We start from the raw sequence: 18,070 nt of genomic DNA on the forward strand, positions 1-18,070 counted from the left end.
AAAAAATCCTCTGATCTTCGCCCTATACTTATTAGTCAGTATCTATTCTAATCGTTACGTAGAATCACATAGAAACCATATCTTAGGCAGACTTATGAAACTTGAGATGGAGTAAGTAAGTGAAATATTGAAGAGAAATAAGGTTGAAGAATTACTTTGTGTTCTCCCTCAGAATCTGAACGGATTGTACATGGTGAGACCTCGAGTTGAAGATACTTTAGACATTAAGTAGATTATGACTGATAATTGCAACACATTCAAGAATGGAGTTATGTAAAGGGTCTTGTAAGAATCTTAACACCCTGCTTAGTGAAAGTTACTAAATTTTTGGATCTAACCTTATTTTTTGAAGGAATGTTAAATTATTCAACAAAAAAAATAAATCGTTTTTACATTTGCTGTTGCATTGTTTCTAATATTTTTGATAAAACAAATCTGTTTTCTCTTTCTCGTTTCAAACCATCTTGACAGGCCTTTTTGTAGGCATGTCTATGCATCCCTCTGAAAATTGCAGTCTATTGCAAACACTCTTGTCCACCAGTTTAATCATCTGTGTTGTTGTATGTCAGGCACTAAGAAATTAGGTTAACAATGAATAGAAAGAGGAAACCGGGATGTTCATACACGAGCGGATGCATTTAGAAACAATGCTCTTGTTTTCCTTTATCTGAGACTAATATAAAATTGGCATTAGAACAGAGACTCAGGTGATGAATATCTCTTACAAGTTATATCTCATAGTTGTTCTTTGTATATATGTTACAAGGGTAGCATTATACTGCTTACAGTAGTGAATAGTTTGTATCAAGGCTAGCAAATTGAAAGTTACATATGTATCGTCAAGTTAAATCTCTAAAATGTTCATTCCTATCCTTTAGTTTCTCTCACAGCTTGCATGTTAGCTTTTTAAAAATCCTTAACGTAATAGTGACTCCAACGACACCTCTTTGGATTCTTGGTTATACACATTCAATTATAGAGAAGGCATAAACTCACTGGAAACTTAAATTCTTTTATGAATGTTTAAAAAATCTTTAAACTACATATACCATGAAATAGTCTAGTACTGGTATGTAAGCGTCAATCCACACCAGACAAGTCTTTTGGAAAAGGACACACTTACCACAATACACACACATTGACTACACTTTTTGCATTACAAACCCATATGCTTATTATTGGTTTTTATTAAAAGCAGGATTGGACCAAACGGATTCTAAACATCTGAGGTGAAACGGGCGCTTTCCAAAATATTTGTTGCGTTACCCAAATCAAATCCATCGCGTCTATGGAACTCTTTAATCTGCAATTACGGGTATATACCTAGATCGTGAATACAATGGACCAACTAACACATATATGATGAATAGTGTTGAGACTGCATCCAAAGCCTTGATAGTGAAAATGTAGTACCTGGTTATGAGGCAGATTTTTGAACTCTGGAAGAACCAAACGTTGAGTGAACTCAATATATGAAGCTGGGATTGTTTCAGTAACCTCATCTGCAAATTCAACGGTAATCTTCTCCGAGATGGATGACAGTTGTAATAGTAGACCATCTTGACTCACTGAAATACATATTTATCGAAATATAATCCAATTATTTAACAAAAACCATAGAACCATTCTAATGAAAAGCAAAATATCTCATGATCAAGAGGGGAACAAACCTTTGAGAATTCCTCCGTCGTTGTTGAGTTCGAATCTCTTTTCTTCTAGATAATTCTTGATGCTTTTGATGTCACTGAATTGGTGTTTGAGTCGATGAACAGAAAATGCAAGATGGTTCATCACGTAGCCGTGGATAAGTACCCATGCCGCGAATTCACTCTCTCTGCACCATTTCATAATAGTTAGCCTTTCATCAATATGTTATTTTGTCAAAATCACACCTTTTAACGTTTATTGTGCACCTATAACTCTTTTAAGTTTTTTTAAAAAAATTATATAGGTAATATTTGTTGAAAGTGATTGTTTGTCTTTGACTCTGTCTTAATAGTTCGCCCTAGTTTTCTTTTTTCTCTCTGCCGCGGTTTCCGAGGCGTCGTTCCTGAGTTCCCACGTCGATGTTCCTCCTCCTCTCTCCTTGGTAGCTTCAACGTCCATTCGTCGTGCTTCCTGATCAGGTTCTTCTTTGCTCTGCTCCATATCTGTCTTATTTTGCGATGGGTTTGATTCGCTTGATCTCAAGTTCATGTTCGACTCGCTTGGTCTCAAGCTCGTATTCGTTGTCCTCCCTTTGTTCCGCCGTTCGCTTCTCTCGGTGTTCCCAGAAAGCTGTCTCAAGCTGCGCATCTGCTTGATGTGTCGAACGCCGTCACAGCTCATCCTATTTGCGCTCCAGATCTGTGGCTCATGAGCTTCTGTTTGAAGGTTCTCATATGAGTTTGCTTCCCCTTTCGTCGAAATCACCGCCCCACTCTCTCAGCCACCGGTGTACTTGTTCGATTCGACTTCCTATCTTCCCTTTCACCCGAGATCTACAACCTCTTAGGAGGGAATTTAGGCGGTGGGGCCAGGTGGGGCCCACATTTTTTTAAAAAAAACTTTCACCTCTCTCCTCTTCCTCAAGAGTTGTCACTTGTACTGTTTGCGGGTCCCACTGACATGTGGCGGCCCGCGATTGGTTGGTTTTTATTATTTTTTTATTTATATTCAAAACCGGATGAAAAAATAATTAAGAACCCTTTTTTAAAGATGGCTGGTAATGATGCTCTTAGCCGTCTTGTGGTCTGAAACAAGATTCAAAAGTAGTTGGCCTGGGCCAATACTATTGTTGAAGATGCAAGTCCATATGCCCACTCACCAAAACTCAGGTACATGATTTTGAACTTGCGACAATAATCTATTAGAGTGTTGATATTTCTGGATAAATTAATGATTTCTACGGGGTTCATAAGGTTTTTGAAATTATTGCTATATCTTTTCATGAAGATTTTTTTTGGTGGGTTCACCATCCTCTCTAAAGAGGAGAGTATTTCACAACCATTCCTCTTTTCTGTGAAAAGAGATGATATCTCGGATCTTTTACGGAGTATGTGTTCAGCTTGCTTATCTGTTTGTTACTTTGTGGAACGGTCTGTTCAAAGCCTGAAGGTGTAATCGCCGATAGACTGTCGGAAATTTTTTTCCGACGCATTCAAGTCTCGACTCGAATTCACTGTCAAATTCCTTTGAAGAATTATCCTGTTTAATTTCTTATGCTGTTGTAGTTTGTATTTCTTATTCAAGAGAATGCTTAATTCCCTTCCGTGATTGTAGTCCAAGAAATTAAATTAATGAAAACAAGTTGTGTTGAAAAAAAGTAATATTTGTTGAATGATTCTTGGGTTCACTCTCCCTACGACGAACCTACATGTTCATTTCTTATTAAATAACCAATAAAAAGCTGGCATGTCAAGAATTTATGTAAAATATAAAAATAAAAACTAATATTAATTGTAAAAATGACATTATAGAACTTTAAATCCTAAATCATAATTCAAATTATAAACACTAAACCCTAAATGATATCAAAAAATACTAAACCCTAAATTCTAGAATTAAACTAAACTTTATACTTCAAACTCTAAATCATAAATCCTAAATCGAAAATCCTAAATCCTAAACTCTAAACCATTAATCCTAGGGTTATCTCTAACCTTAAACTCTGTCAACAAAACGTTAAACCCTAAAAATCTAGACCATAAACTCTAAACCTTATGATTTAAGATTAATCCTATGATTTAAGGTTAACTTTAGGGTTTAGAGTTTAGGATTAGCCCTAGGATTTAAGATTTAAGGTTTATGATTTAATGTTTAGAGTTTGAGTTATAGAATTTAGTTTTAATCCTATGATTTAGGATTTAGTGTTTAGAATTTGAATTAAAGTTTAAAATTTTATAATGTCAAATTATTTTAACAATTAATATTATTATTATTTTCATAAACAAGATACTTGATGTGGCAGTTTTTATCTCTATTATTAAAATAGAAGTACACTTTTAAAATGCACCTTAGTTTTCAGTGTTATTTACACTTCCATGCCACTGACATTAAATAATATTTTCTATTTTAATGTTTTGTCTTTTTCACTTTGATAAATGTGTTTTCTAAAATTAAATTTGAATTAAATACACAATTAAATAATACTTCCTATTTTAATGCTTTATCTTTTCCACTTACATTAATATGTTTTCTAAAATTAAATTTGAATTAAATACACTTCATTAACTTCTTAATTAAATCAATGTCAAATTCAAAAAAATACATTTTTATTGGACAAAAAATTCATGGAAATTATAATATCAATTCTTCATTTAACAAATCTGAACGAAAAAAGTATTACCAAACTTGAACCGAAACTTGATAATATCCAAACAGATTTACCATTTTGGTATCTAGAGAACTATAACTAAACCTTATCCGAACAAAATATTTCGGATATTCGAATGTATTTAAATCATGTTTATATACTTCAATATGTTAGCTATTTTTCGAGTTAATATCCAAGATATAAGCTATTTTAAGTTGAATAAAATATTTGAAATATAAAAAATAGTCAAAAGTAAACATCTAAAGTAGATAAAAAATAATCAAAACACCCAAAATACTTTACATATATATATATATATATATATATATATATTTTTTTTTTTTTTATTCTTCATCCAAATATTCAAGTTAAACCTATTTTTAATTTTTAATTTAGGTACTTTGGCTTACATTACTCAAATTTACATGTTACTTTTTAGATTTAAAAAGATATATAAATTTTGAAAATTTAAAAATAATTTAAATGGGTTATCAAAAATGCAAAGATCTGAATCAAACCGGAACCAAAGTTTATAAATACCCGAATAGAGTTAGAATCTTTAAACTCGAAAATCTCAAACCCGAATAGATTTTAACCGAATTCGAATGGATATCCAAATACCTATCCCTATCTTAGTCAATATAAAATGATCAAATATTACAAATATGTTATTTAGTATTTTTTTTGTCAGCAATGTACTATTTAGTATTAATAAATAAAAACTAAAATTGAAAATTAATACTTGTGTGGTCGCACGGATCAAGATCTAGTATTGTTATATAAGAAGTTTACCCAAGGGATTAATCCAAGAATTAGTCATATTTGTTTACTGAACATTACTGTTTTTGTTTATTTTACTTTTTTCTTAGACATCACTTTCACACTCGATCACTTCTAGCCATTATGATTAGAGAGAGAGTTATATACTTGGCAAGTTGCTGGAAGTCTGTGGATGTTGGCTTCTCCCAAATTAAAGACCCCAAAGTACTTGAAAGAACCGCTTGTTTACCTCCTTGCGGTTTAAGATACTTCCTTATTATCTCCTAATTAACAAAACCAACCAAGAATTTTAGGATTTAGCATTAAAGATCAAATCATATATATATCAATTCGTAACAATAACATTATTTTTGTAATCATTCGTAATCATACCTGTGATTCAGGACTTAGTTCGTCCACAAGAAGCTCTGCTATAACAAGTCGTGGCAAAGGGCCATTGCCTAGACCATGACCATCATCGGGGACGTAAATATCCGGAGGAGAAAACGTGAGAACTCTTAGTTTCTTCGTTGGAAAATCAAGCCCACCTTCAGCTTTATATCCATAATCCATGAAGAAGCTCGTTAAGGATTCTATTCCGTAACCCTCCACCTACGCATACCCAAATAATAATAATTCATAGAACTGTTACCAAATCAGGTGTACTGATTTTCATCTGTTTGACATTTCATCCATTTCGTTATAAATGATGTGTCAGAATTTAAGATAACATTTCACTCACTTCGCTATAAATAATTATGCGGGTGACAATAATTTTGAGACGAAATACAAGTTTTGTTTTTGGTAAAAATATTAAAAGAACAAAATAAAAGTTCAGGAACAAGTGAGTGACAACAATAATGTTCAGTAATCATCTAATAATAACCTTACTTGGAAAGTCGATTGAAGCCTAATTTCTTCATATACTTGCTATTTAGAGGCTGAACCTTAAATATTTTACATCCCGGTAATATGTTGTTTATTTATTGGACATCTAATTTATCCAAGGAGGTTATATTTATATCATATAACCTAATAACAATGTCTTAGTGCTCTACAATAATATACTTATACACTAAACTGTATATTCAACAAAATAACACGTTAATTGCTTGATTCATAGTAGATTTGTGAAAACATTGAATATCCACATATTTTCACCAGAGGTTTTTTTCTGACTAATTTCTCGATTTCTCACCAGAGTTACAGACGTACATACCTTTAACGTCTGGAAAGTGAAGTGATCATAGCAGACCTTCTCGTTGTCCACTGACTGAACAAGCTCCCATATGTTCTTCACCGTTGGGTTCTTCCTCAGATACGTCTTCAGTATATTCTCAAACACATTCCGAAGAAATGTTTCACTTCCTCCCTGTTTCATGGTAATTATGAATTATCATAACTTTATAATATCAATTTTTAATGAACAAACCAGAATGCTAAAAGTAGGGGTCGAAGAAACCCATATTGAGAAAGAACCTTGAAAGATGAAGCGTGGGACAAGTCTAAAGAACCCATATGTAGAAAGATCTTTGAGTTATGTCTGAGAAACTGAGCCTTAGTTGTTCTTATTTCTATTGTATTTCGTTGATAAAAAGACGCAGGAGTCTATCCTATATATAATCGTCGAGTATTACAACATTGTTTGGTAGCCACGTGTCATCACGAAAGTTATTCTCATAATTGTTAGATAATAGTGTATAAAATAATATTCTATATTCTTTCCTTAAATAAAAGTTACAGAATTACCTAATATAATTAACATATATATCACAATTAATGATTATAAATTTTAAAGATTTGATAACAATTTTTTTATCCTCTATACTTTTTGTTTAATTTTATTTGTTAAAATAAATTAAACAATCATATTAAGCATATAACAAAAAAGTTTAAATATTTTCATATATGTTATATTTCAAACTTTTTTAAACGACTATAAATTACTAAAAATGGTAAAAGTCCTACTACATTGAAAATTTTGTGATCAATGGTAACATTTTTTTAGTTCAACCCATCGGTTTTAATGGGTCTTGAACAATTTTTAATGATTAACTAAATAAGTCACATATATAATAGAAAGTGTTTTGGTTTAAAATTGTTGGATACCCAAAATCAGTATGAACCATCATCAAATTCGTTTAAAATTTAGTTACAATAAAAAATATATGATTGGACAAAAAATCTGAATCCAAATAACTGAACGAAATCCAATCCAAAAAGTAGTACAAAACTTTAATCAAATTAGTTAGATATTTGAACAGGTTCAAAATTTTGGTATCTAGAACCGAACCCGGTCCGGACCTAAATATTTCAGGTATCCGAGTATATTAGAACCAGACTTATATACTTAAATATATTAATTATTTTTTAATTTAATATCTAAAGAATATACAAAATACATAAGATGTTTTTAAATTATCCAAACTACTTAGAAATATATAAAATGGTAAAAATTATATATTTAAAATAACTACGTTACTCAAAATACCAAAAAAAAACTGAAAATATCTATTCATTTTCTATCCAAATATTTAAGCTAAATCAATTTTACGTTAAGTTTAAGCATTTCGGTATACATTATTCAAATTTATATGCTACATACTATTTTAATTTTTATATTTTGAGTAATTTAAAACATATATGAACTTTAGTTTTTTTAAAAAAAATAAATGGGTTATCCAAACCTAAACCCAAACCAAACATGCAAAGATTCAAACCAAACTTGAAAGATCTGAACCGAACCTAACCGAACTTATTGGTACCGCATGCTATCCCTAATCAAATGTAGAAAAAAGTTATTGATAATAAAATTGTATTGTTTAAAATATGAGTTAATTAGGTGAATAACAAAATTCTGAGAAAAATTGGCAAAGTGTGAAAGTTTTTTAATAATTTGCCAACTGGTTGATCGTCATGCGTAGAATGACTGGATTAACCTCGATAGGAGGTGACATACCTATTGCCTTTTCCTGTACCCAATTATTTTGTCCTCTTGCAAATTGTGTAAAAGCTAGAGCCTACAAACAAAATATCTATTGGTCTATGATATGGACAGTTAACAAACGTAGTAAACAACTTCACTTCACATATGCTTACGTGGTTAGGCTTTTATGCTCAACTTGGTTACCCATATGTATCACACATGTCTATGATATGGACAGTTAATAAACGTAGTAAACAACTTCACATATGCTTATGTGGTTAGGCTTTTATGCCCAACTTCACATATGTATCACATATGTCTACAGTACCAACTTAATGGCTTTCTTAAAGTTAGGCCTTATATATACAAACGCCCATTAGTTTGTAGGCTCTAGCTTTAATGGTTAAACTGAAACCAAGTCTGACTTTTACATAAGTTTGCCTTTTCCTGTACCCAATTATTTTGTACATTTATTTGACATTGACAGCTCAAAATTTGCATGTCCACCTGCAGATTGTCGTAACATACTGCATTGTCTATGATTGTCTTCCTGCCAACCATTGATTTGAAATTAAAATCGATTATTTTAAAAAAAAAAGGAATGAAGGTTGATGATCGTTGTGTTCAAACGGAATTATCGAGAAAACAAACAAAGCCGGATGTTCCAAACCGAATTAACTTCCCAAACAAATTAATACCAGATTAACCTCCCAAACAAATTAATTGCCACATCATTTCTTATTTATGAAAAACAAAATAATTAGAAAATATTATTAATTAGCAGAAAAGAAAAAAACTTTTGATGTTGTTAACACCGGCATCAAAATTCTAAACTCAAAACACTAAATCTAAATTCTAGAGTTAACTCCAAATCCTAAACAATAAATCCTAAACTTAGGATTAACCCCAAACTTAGGATTAACCCTAAACCTAAGGGTCAATCCAAAACTCTAGAATTAACCCTAAATCCAAGGGTCAACCCTGAAACCCAAAGGTTCTAAATACTAGGGTTTAGGATTATATGTCCATTAGATTTAACCACCTAAATTAATGAGAACCAAAGTTATATAGTAGCACAACTTATTAGGGAATTTAAAATGAAATTTTATTTTATATGGACACAGACATTTACAATGAAATTTTACTTTCTTGGGTATAATAGTTAGATTGTAAATAAATATAAAACAAAAAAATTGTATTTTTTATTGCACTTAAATTTATAAAAAAACATTTTCATTTTTTATTTATTTACTTTTTTGAATACACATTCAAAATACTATTCTATTAATAGAAACAAATTGATACTATAATTTTTTTGGATTAATACATTTTCATTTAAATTATTTGACAAAAAATATAAAACTTTTATATACCCGCACGATTAATCTTTCTTGCTATTTTTTAATTTTTCCCATAAATTTGTGTGTTTATGTATCTTATAATTTATAAATATTTTATTAAAATTATAATGAAGATTTCAGTTGTGTTAGTCTAAATCATATTGGTTAATATTAGATAAGTGTCTTCACCTTAAGTCTATATCTATAATACACTATTATGTTAGTCCAAAACGCATTGGTTACTATTAGATTAGTGATATTTATAATATACTGATATTTTAATTCAAATCGTATTGGTTAATATTATATTAGTTTTTGTACCATACGGTTATATTTCTAATACACCAATGAAAAATTATTAATACAAAAACAGTTTTAACACTGTTCTTAAACGTGGCGACACGGATATGGGCTATTGCTTTCGCTCATTTGAATGCCCAGAAAATGGTCTATCCGTGGGTTGTACCTCCATCTGGGGGTTAGATCTGTGTCTTTAATAAACTCGGATTTAACCCTTTTATTTGTCAAAAAAAACATTGTTCTTAAACAATACGTTTTGGACAACTCAATTATATAAAACTACATTATGTGAAAATGACATATTATGTGTTAAAACAAAAATAAAATCTGCGCGGTTCTGCAAGTCATAATATAGTACATATTATTATAACTGAAAACAAATTTAAAACCCAAACAAATATTACAAACCATATTCATCAACCATATGATCCAGTTTACAAATTGGTCACTCGTCAATGATATATATAACCATCACGCGCTATAACATTGTTCACTCCAAAAGAGAGAACAACATAAAGATCTTATCGAAAACACTCACACATTCGAACATATTGCATACAAGCACACATGTGCACCAATTTGACATACGGAGCCGAACAAGACAAGTTTGGTTTTAGAATTGTGTTGCTAAACGTGAGCTTTCCATTACGTGGTTAGCACTATCGAGTTCAAAGGCCTCACGTCTATGATATTCTTTGATCTGCATCACAACGGAAAAAATGCTAGATTATATTACAAAATGCAATTAACGTGAATCGACTTTTTGTGTATGTTACCTCATCAACTGGCATATCTTTGAACTGTGGAAGAACTAGACATTGAGTGAACTCAATGTATGAAGCCGGGATTATTTTAGTTACTCCATCAAAAAATTCAACAGCAAGCCTTTCCGATATGGAGGAGACTTGTAGTAGTAGACCATCTTGACTCACTAAGGGGGAATAAAAGTGAGAAGAAAATTGCAATGTTACAGATGTAAAAGATGACAAATGGGTAAAAATTAATAATACTATCAAAAGGAAGGAAAATTGCAAAACTAAATGGGGGTATATATCATAATTTTGAAAATTTACTGGTGTGAGTGTGTATAGGATACGTTATATATTATCATGAGGGAAATAAGTAAAAGAAACCTTTGAGAATTCCACCGTCACTATTGAGTTTGAATCCCTTTTCTTCAAGGTACTCTCTGACACATTTGATGTCGCTGAAACGGTGTTTGAATCGATGAATAGCAAAAGCAAGATGGTTCATTGTATAACCGTGGATAAGTCCCCATGCCGCAAATTCACTTTCTCTTTACGTGCATATATATAATTCACGATTAAATTAGCTCTAACCATCAAATGTACTGATTATTGATCAGAAAGTTATAACATTTACTTGGCAAGTTGCGTAAAAGTCGGTCCATGTAGACTTCTCCCAAATTAAAGACCCTAAAGTGCTTGAAAGAATGGCTTGCTTACTGCCTTGTGGTTTCAAATACTTCCTTATTATCCCCTAGTTAGCCATAAATTGAAAAAATCTATTCTATTAAAAGAAAGACATTCTGAAAAAATCTACCTATGCAAAGTTACTGCACCCTTTCATTTAAGTAATAATTATTTGGTCTTACCATATCCAATAACAAAATATAACATGTATTTAGCTAACATTTAAACAAGCAATGTACCAACTTTAGAAAGAGAGAATTAGGTATATATACATAAACAAGATCCATATTAGCAACTTGTACATGGTGTGACATTAAGGGGCTGGATTATGTCTATTACACTCTGAATTGACGATTTTGCCCTCGCATTATGATGAAACCTACATGTAAGTACTCTGTCACAGCAGAGAGCAGAACAATACGTCAGGTAAGTAGAGTAGCCAGCTGGCTCGTTTCTATCCATTTGTTCACTCCAATTTTCGAGACAAAAAAATAAACAATAAAAATTATCTTTGAATAAATATTTCTCAAAAAAAAATATTTTACAAAACTACTTTGTATTAATTCATTACAAAAAATAGTAAACGAAACATTTATTTAATTTGGCTTATGTAAGACGCACCAGCACATTACTATAATTTTAGCTATTGCAATAGTTAATATAATGTAATATTGTCAGGATAAATTACAAATATATAGTATTAGCGTTTTTAGCAACTACATAATTAGGTGGCAGTTAATTTGTATGAGGACATTGGTTACCATAAGAGTCAACCGGACATTTAACGGTTAACCGTAAAGATAATGTGCAAATATTCATAGTAGCTTAGTGAACTTCTAAGTGTGCAGTTTCGTGTGATTAAAACTTAGAGATAGAAGAACGTATTTAGCTTCTTGACTCTCTTTAACTAACAATACATGTACCATATAACAAATCATTTAGCAGATAATAAACTATTTATCAATCAACGTATTAACTCACAAATCATGTATTAAATCATTTATCTGTAAATGTATGGGGTAGCGGTTTTCTTTAGCTTACAACCAAGAATTGAAACTATTATATCGCAAACATAATTTTATGACAATGTTAACATACATGAATAATCGGACTATTAATAAATAACGTAACAGCAAAATAGAAAATTAATGGATAATAATCATGTTATCTGATACACAATTTGTTATCTGATATATGATTTATTAACTGATACATTTTCTAATAGATTGTTTGTTAACTAATATATTGTTTAGTATATGATCTCCTAGATGATACCTGATTTGATACAACAATATATCAAAACATGTAGTATCTTAATACAGTAATGCATATTGATACATTTGCAAGATATTTCTCATTTTCATATTTAGTTAGAGGAAATTTTATACTACACAAAACATATAGAATTTTAACGAATAACAAAGGACTTAACTGATAAAGGTAAAAGAAAAAATAAAACAGATTTCGTGACTTAAAACAAAATTTAAACTTTGAGTTTGAGTCTAATAATGAGAACAAGCATTGCCTAGACTTGACATCAATACTGATGAAGAAAGATCTTAGAACAAACATTATGAATCAAACAATATGTATCAGTTAACAAACCATGTATCAGTTAACAAAAAATATATCATCTAATAAATCATGTATCAAACAATATGTATCAGTTAACAAATCATGTATCATATATGTAACCATATCTACTAGCGACACCTATTTAACAATATCAAACCTCATATTATTTTAAATGGAGACATAAAACTGAAGTAACATCTAACAAAATATTTATCTCAATGGTGACATAAAAGTGAAGATCCATTAAAACATGAATAATATCGGGTAACAAGTAAAATATTTGCTAAATAAATGTCAACTATATAAAAAAACATGTCTCCTCTATGGTTTCGACTTGATATTTGGCTGTAGCAACTTCCATATATCAACTTCTCAGATTTTGAAATGAGGCACCTTTCACGGTAGTAGCTTTTTATTGAGGGGATTCTTCCTTTTCTTCGGATAGCATTTGATTTGTTTATAAGTGATAGTAGATGAAAGAAAAGCAGGAGAACAAAAAAAAATAGGAAAGAAAATGAAAGGTGATTAGAGAAGAAGATGAGAGAGAACCAGAGAAAAATAAGTCCAAAAATACATAGACATAAAAGATGAGATGAGAGAGGGCTAGAGAATAATCTGTGTGTTTGGAGAATGAGCCATAAAGGTACGTATAGGTTCCAGAGGAGTTGACAGAGCTATTGGTCTATGGATAGACATGCAGGAGGGATAAAATTGTCATATAATTATTAATATCAAATCATGTGTATGATGCTAATTATGGTATCTATTATGTGTATGTAAGCCAATTAACTCCTTTAGAAATTATAAACCACCATCTTTAAAACATATTGGGTCTGAACCCATTAAAGAAAACAAAATAGTTAAAGATATATTTAAGTAAAAGTCCATCTATAATAACTCTAATGACAAATATGTCTACAAAATCAAACATCTAACAATATTTTATCTTTTTAATTTTATATTCTTGATAAAAAAGATATTTTATATTATTGGTTTTATTTTTCTGTATTTTGATAGTTAATATACAGAAAAAATATTTGTAAGTAGAATTGTTGTCATATAGATTTACTTCGGTTTACTAATATGTTTAAAACTAAATATACAAATTTCATTTTCAAATTTGAACACATTCTGAAAATGTAAGTTCGCTTGAATCTCTATATATTGATATTGTTTAGTTTTCAAAAATCAACCTTCTGTTCCTAATCGTAATTCCGTACAAATGATTATGTGTATGTATATATATATTATCTTATAAAAAATCGTTAATTTTTTTTCTACGAAAACAAATCCGCGCTTTCTAAGCGCGGATTAAAGTCTAGTGTCTAATTATAAATCTTAAATAGTTTGTAACAACAACAAAAATGGTTTGTTAACACTAAAGTGAAGTTCTGGGTCTTTAGTCTGTAATCTCCCACATGCTGTATATGGATTCAGCTTTTAGATATTCCATTTTAAAATAATAACAAAGTCATGCTTGTGGCAACTAATACCTGCGATTCAACGTTTAGTTCGTCCACAAGAACCTCAGCTATAACAAGTCGTGGCAAAGGACCGTTGGCTATACCGTGACCATCATTGGGGACTTGAACTTCCGGTGGAGAAAACCAGAGAACTCGTAGTTTCTTCTTTGGAAAATCAAGTCCGCCTCCAATTTTATATCCATAATCCATGAAGAAACTCGACAAGGAATCTATTCCATATCCATCTACCTAAAAACATACGGTATGTAAAAATTACCTACCCAAGTGTTTCAAAAAAAAAAAAAATACCTACCCAAAGAAAATAGTTTTTTTTACAACTAGTTTCAAGTAATCTTGAAGAGTATTATTCTAACCTTTAGTGTCCTGAAAGTAAAGTGATCATAGAAGATCTTCTCACTGTCCACCGATTGAACCAGTTCCCATATTGTCTTCGCGGTCGGGTTCTTCCTCAGATACGTCTTCAGTATGTTCTCAAACACGTTCCTAAGAAATGTTTCGCTTCCTCCCTAGTACGTCAAAATTATATATTATTATGGTAATGATAATTTCTAATCTTCACATAAATCAAAGTTGAAAAACAAACCTTGAATGGTGAAGCGTGAGGCAAGTCGAGAGAACCCATGCGGAAAGATCCTTGAGCTGTATATGGGATAATGGGAACCGGCTTTTCTTTGAGTGCTCTTATCTAGTATCGTAGTAAATTATAACCACATCTCACAAGTCACAACCGAAACAATATCTTACCCAAAAACAGTGTGGACCCGATCAAGTACCCAGCAAAGTACCACAATGGTAGTGGGTCAAATCAACAAATCATCTCAGATTTGGTTTTTAGCAAATCACGAGAGTTTTAACGAATCATGTACCATGACGTCATGCTTGCATTTTTAAACCTAATAACTTAAAATTACGAAGTCCAAAATATCTGGATTTTTTTTGCTTAAAATCCAAAAATATCTGTTGCCACTTTAGTTTCACATTTTTCCTTGCATTCTCCATAGAAGTCTCAATTCTCAATGTTGAAGACTTTAAGTTATATATGTAAACCATGTGTTCTAAAATACTGTATAGAGCTATCTAAATGGTTTAGGTGCTAGATGAATATAACATGGCGATGATCTTATAGGTATCAGCAGTAAGTGCTTGTTTTTCCCTTTTTTTTTGGGTGTAAATGTCAAATTTTATACCAAATTTTCTTTGTGGCAGAAGTACATAGAGCACTAGTAACAGATGAAATGTAAACCTAAAGCAACAACAGAGATACGAAATAAAAAGCAACTCCTGATGATCTAAGGACAATGATAACAGTTGAAGCAAAAGCAAGCTGAGGCTGAACGCTGAGGGAGCTTGACATTGTCGTTAGCATTGCCACAAGAGAAAGAGACCTGTGATAAACAATGAGACCAGGCCTTGGTAGAATTTGGTTTGCCCGCAGCGCTACTCCAAATGATTGGCCTTATTCTTCCCGCAGCTTTGCAAACTTAGTCGCCGGAGTTCGAGACTCATACCCACCCCCGGTAGGAAGAAACACAAAACACCGAAAGCATCCAACTGCAAATGGCCTCAACTCACTCTATAATGCGCCTTCTGGGTAGTCCAATGATCAACGGAAGTCACACTTATTGGACTCGACTTCGGAAGTAAACGCGAGGCAAGCAGAAAAGCGGGTGCAGTGAGAACCACATAAGCGACGACAACCAAGATGGCACAGTCGGAGCAACAACACGGAAGAGACTAAGGAACAAGTCATAGACCACACAGCAGCCTACACCACCACGGACGCGCCTCCGGAAAGAACCGAAGCCCAACTAGCCCGGAGAAGAAGGGAGCTCACAACTCGACACCGAGGAAGCGAGACCACCGTGACAATGCCAGACAGGTCGACCGGATCTGAAGAGAGAAGACACCACGCTTGGTCACGCGCTCTCACCGTGGAGGAGTAATCTAGAGAAGGAGAAAACCTCTAACCACTCGTAAAACAACGATAGATCTCACCGGAAACAATCGGCATCATCATCGTCAGAGCCGCCAACATATCGGTAAGGAGAGGAGAACTGGCAAGGAAGCAAAGCAAAGGAAACACGAAGCCTGCAGAGGTAGAGAGCCGCCGGAGCAAACGGGACGAGATATAGTTTTGTTCGGCGGCTGAGTAGCGAGAGAGAGAACTAGGTAACATAAATTTCAGTGGTTGTTTTTCTTGTTAATATTAGGGGGGACTATAGTGATCTATCCCCTTTCTATTTACAACCATGCCATTACTTAGGTGTCATCTCCATATTTCACCTTAGATCATTTTTTCAATTGCTCACCTTTGCCTAGAATATTTACTTTTCGTGCCACTCTAATGTTCATATAGTATATGCCTCATGTTATTCATATCACCTTTATTATTTTATTTTTTTGACATTACCGATGTTACACAAATGGAAACAATGCTATCGATTTCAATCAGTCATTAACTAATAATATAGTTATAACACATGGAAACAATGCTATCTATAATGTTATACGATATTGTTACCATTCATATATTACGGTTCGGGTTTGTCTAACAAAACTATACTCATTTTAGGACCATGAATCACTGTGATTCGTATATCTATGGCATGTGTAATGTAAAATCAACATCCAACAAAAGTTAGTCTATGGCACCAAGTTCATCTCAAAAAAAATCTATACTCATTTTATTATTATATGTATTTTATAGGTATTATGTGTGATTTACGAAGCTAATTCGAAATACTACCTTTCATATTATCACATTTAAAATATGTAAAAATATGTAATATATACGAACCAAAGTGATAATACAGTCACATGTTTCCTGAAAATACAGTCACATGTTTCCTTTTTTACAATATGTAATTTATTTAAGGAGTATCTTGATTAAAAAGAATGATTGATCCACGTTATAAATTTTGCAAAAATCATATACTACATTTTGACTCAGCAATCATCTTGATTCGTAACATCTAATCTTTGATTGATTATTCAGCTGACCATTTTGAATATCGTGTAATCATGGATTGTCTTTGTCATAATTACTAACAATATAAGTTACTAATTTTTTTACCATCAATCTACAAATGTTTCCGAAATTGTTTGATGATACCACGAAATTGGCGCCCTTAACTGAAATGGTTTATGCCGATTCTATTTCTTTTTCCAATTATTGATTTTGTCAAGGCAAACTTCAAGCTGATTTTTAGCAAAAAAAAAACTTCAAGCTGATCTTGATGTGCAAGAAATATGGTAATTGAATTAGTAAATAGTTACCACTTTTACTACTTTATTGTATATAAATTCGTTTCATTGACCACACAACTATACACCACTGTCCCTTTAATTAAAACCTAGCATCGAGTATCCGAATTTTTAAAAACATATAATGGCAGCCTTCAATTCTGTTTACGATTTGAAGCCCCTAACTACCAAGTGGAGAGTCCGAGTCAGCATCGTTCAACTGTGGAAGCAGAACTATGGAATTCCAGAGATTCAGATGTTGTGCTTTGTGTTTTACAATTTTGGAAAATCAATTGGGTGAAGGTAATGTAGTGTAGAAACAAAAAAAAAGGGTTGGTAGGGCTGATATTATTTTGCTGAAATTTCTTAAAATTTTCAAATATGTATGAAAATGTTGATTCAAGAAATTGACAAACATAGATGGATTTTCCAAGGTTCTGTTTGAGCCCAATGATTTACCAGAAATTGATGATCTCAGAAGACAGTAATATTTTTTTTAGATATTAAAACTTTTAGTTACCTCAATGTTTTTGAATTCAGATTTATATTGTTTTGTACAATGTTTAATTTATATTGTTTTAAACTTTTTTTTAGGATTGCAGATGAAGAGTTATTTTTTTGAGCTAATAGAGAGATCTTGAGCTACTTTTCACAGGAGTTGTTGTCTTTAAAATTTTTAGTACGCATTGTCTTTTCGGATTTTCATTTGAGCTTTT

The 18,070-nt window shown here is 31.8% G+C and overlaps 2 protein-coding genes across 6 annotated transcripts; both read right to left on the bottom strand.

Annotated features, from left to right (window-relative positions):
• Positions 1–992: 992 nt before the first annotated feature.
• LOC108806478 (uncharacterized) lies at positions 993–6,721 on the bottom strand. The gene is made up of 7 exons (XM_018578613.2): positions 6,533–6,721; positions 6,273–6,425; positions 5,447–5,665; positions 5,222–5,337; positions 1,671–1,834; positions 1,414–1,568; positions 993–1,303 (listed from the first exon to the last, which is right to left on the bottom strand). The coding sequence occupies exons 1-7, from the start codon at positions 6,569–6,571 to the stop codon at positions 1,217–1,219; spliced, it is 933 nt and encodes a 310-aa protein (XP_018434115.1). The 5' UTR covers positions 6,572–6,721; the 3' UTR covers positions 993–1,216.
• Positions 6,722–8,310: 1,589 nt separating this feature from the next.
• On the bottom strand, positions 8,311–14,831 carry LOC130495923 (uncharacterized). Of its 5 annotated transcripts, XR_008934919.1 has the most exons (6): positions 14,695–14,831; positions 14,465–14,617; positions 14,121–14,339; positions 10,753–11,446; positions 10,396–10,550; positions 9,955–10,319 (listed from the first exon to the last, which is right to left on the bottom strand). XR_008934919.1 is itself a non-coding variant. In XM_056987539.1 (4 exons), exons 1-4 carry the CDS (start codon positions 14,731–14,733, stop codon positions 8,437–8,439), a joined length of 504 nt encoding a protein of 167 aa, XP_056843519.1. In that variant the 5' UTR covers positions 14,734–14,831; the 3' UTR covers positions 8,311–8,436. The 5 variants fall into 5 exon arrangements, 3 of the variants coding, with proteins under 3 accessions (XP_056843519.1, XP_056843520.1, XP_056843521.1); XR_008934921.1 differs by lacking the exon at positions 10,753–11,446; XM_056987539.1 differs by lacking the exons at positions 9,955–10,319; positions 10,396–10,550; positions 10,753–11,446 and adding an exon at positions 8,311–8,529.
• Positions 14,832–18,070: the final 3,239 nt, after the last annotated feature.

The sequence above is a fragment of the Raphanus sativus genome, chromosome 6, assembly GCF_000801105.2.
Source record: "Raphanus sativus cultivar WK10039 chromosome 6, ASM80110v3, whole genome shotgun sequence".
In the NCBI taxonomy this organism is placed as follows: domain Eukaryota; kingdom Viridiplantae; phylum Streptophyta; class Magnoliopsida; order Brassicales; family Brassicaceae; genus Raphanus; species Raphanus sativus.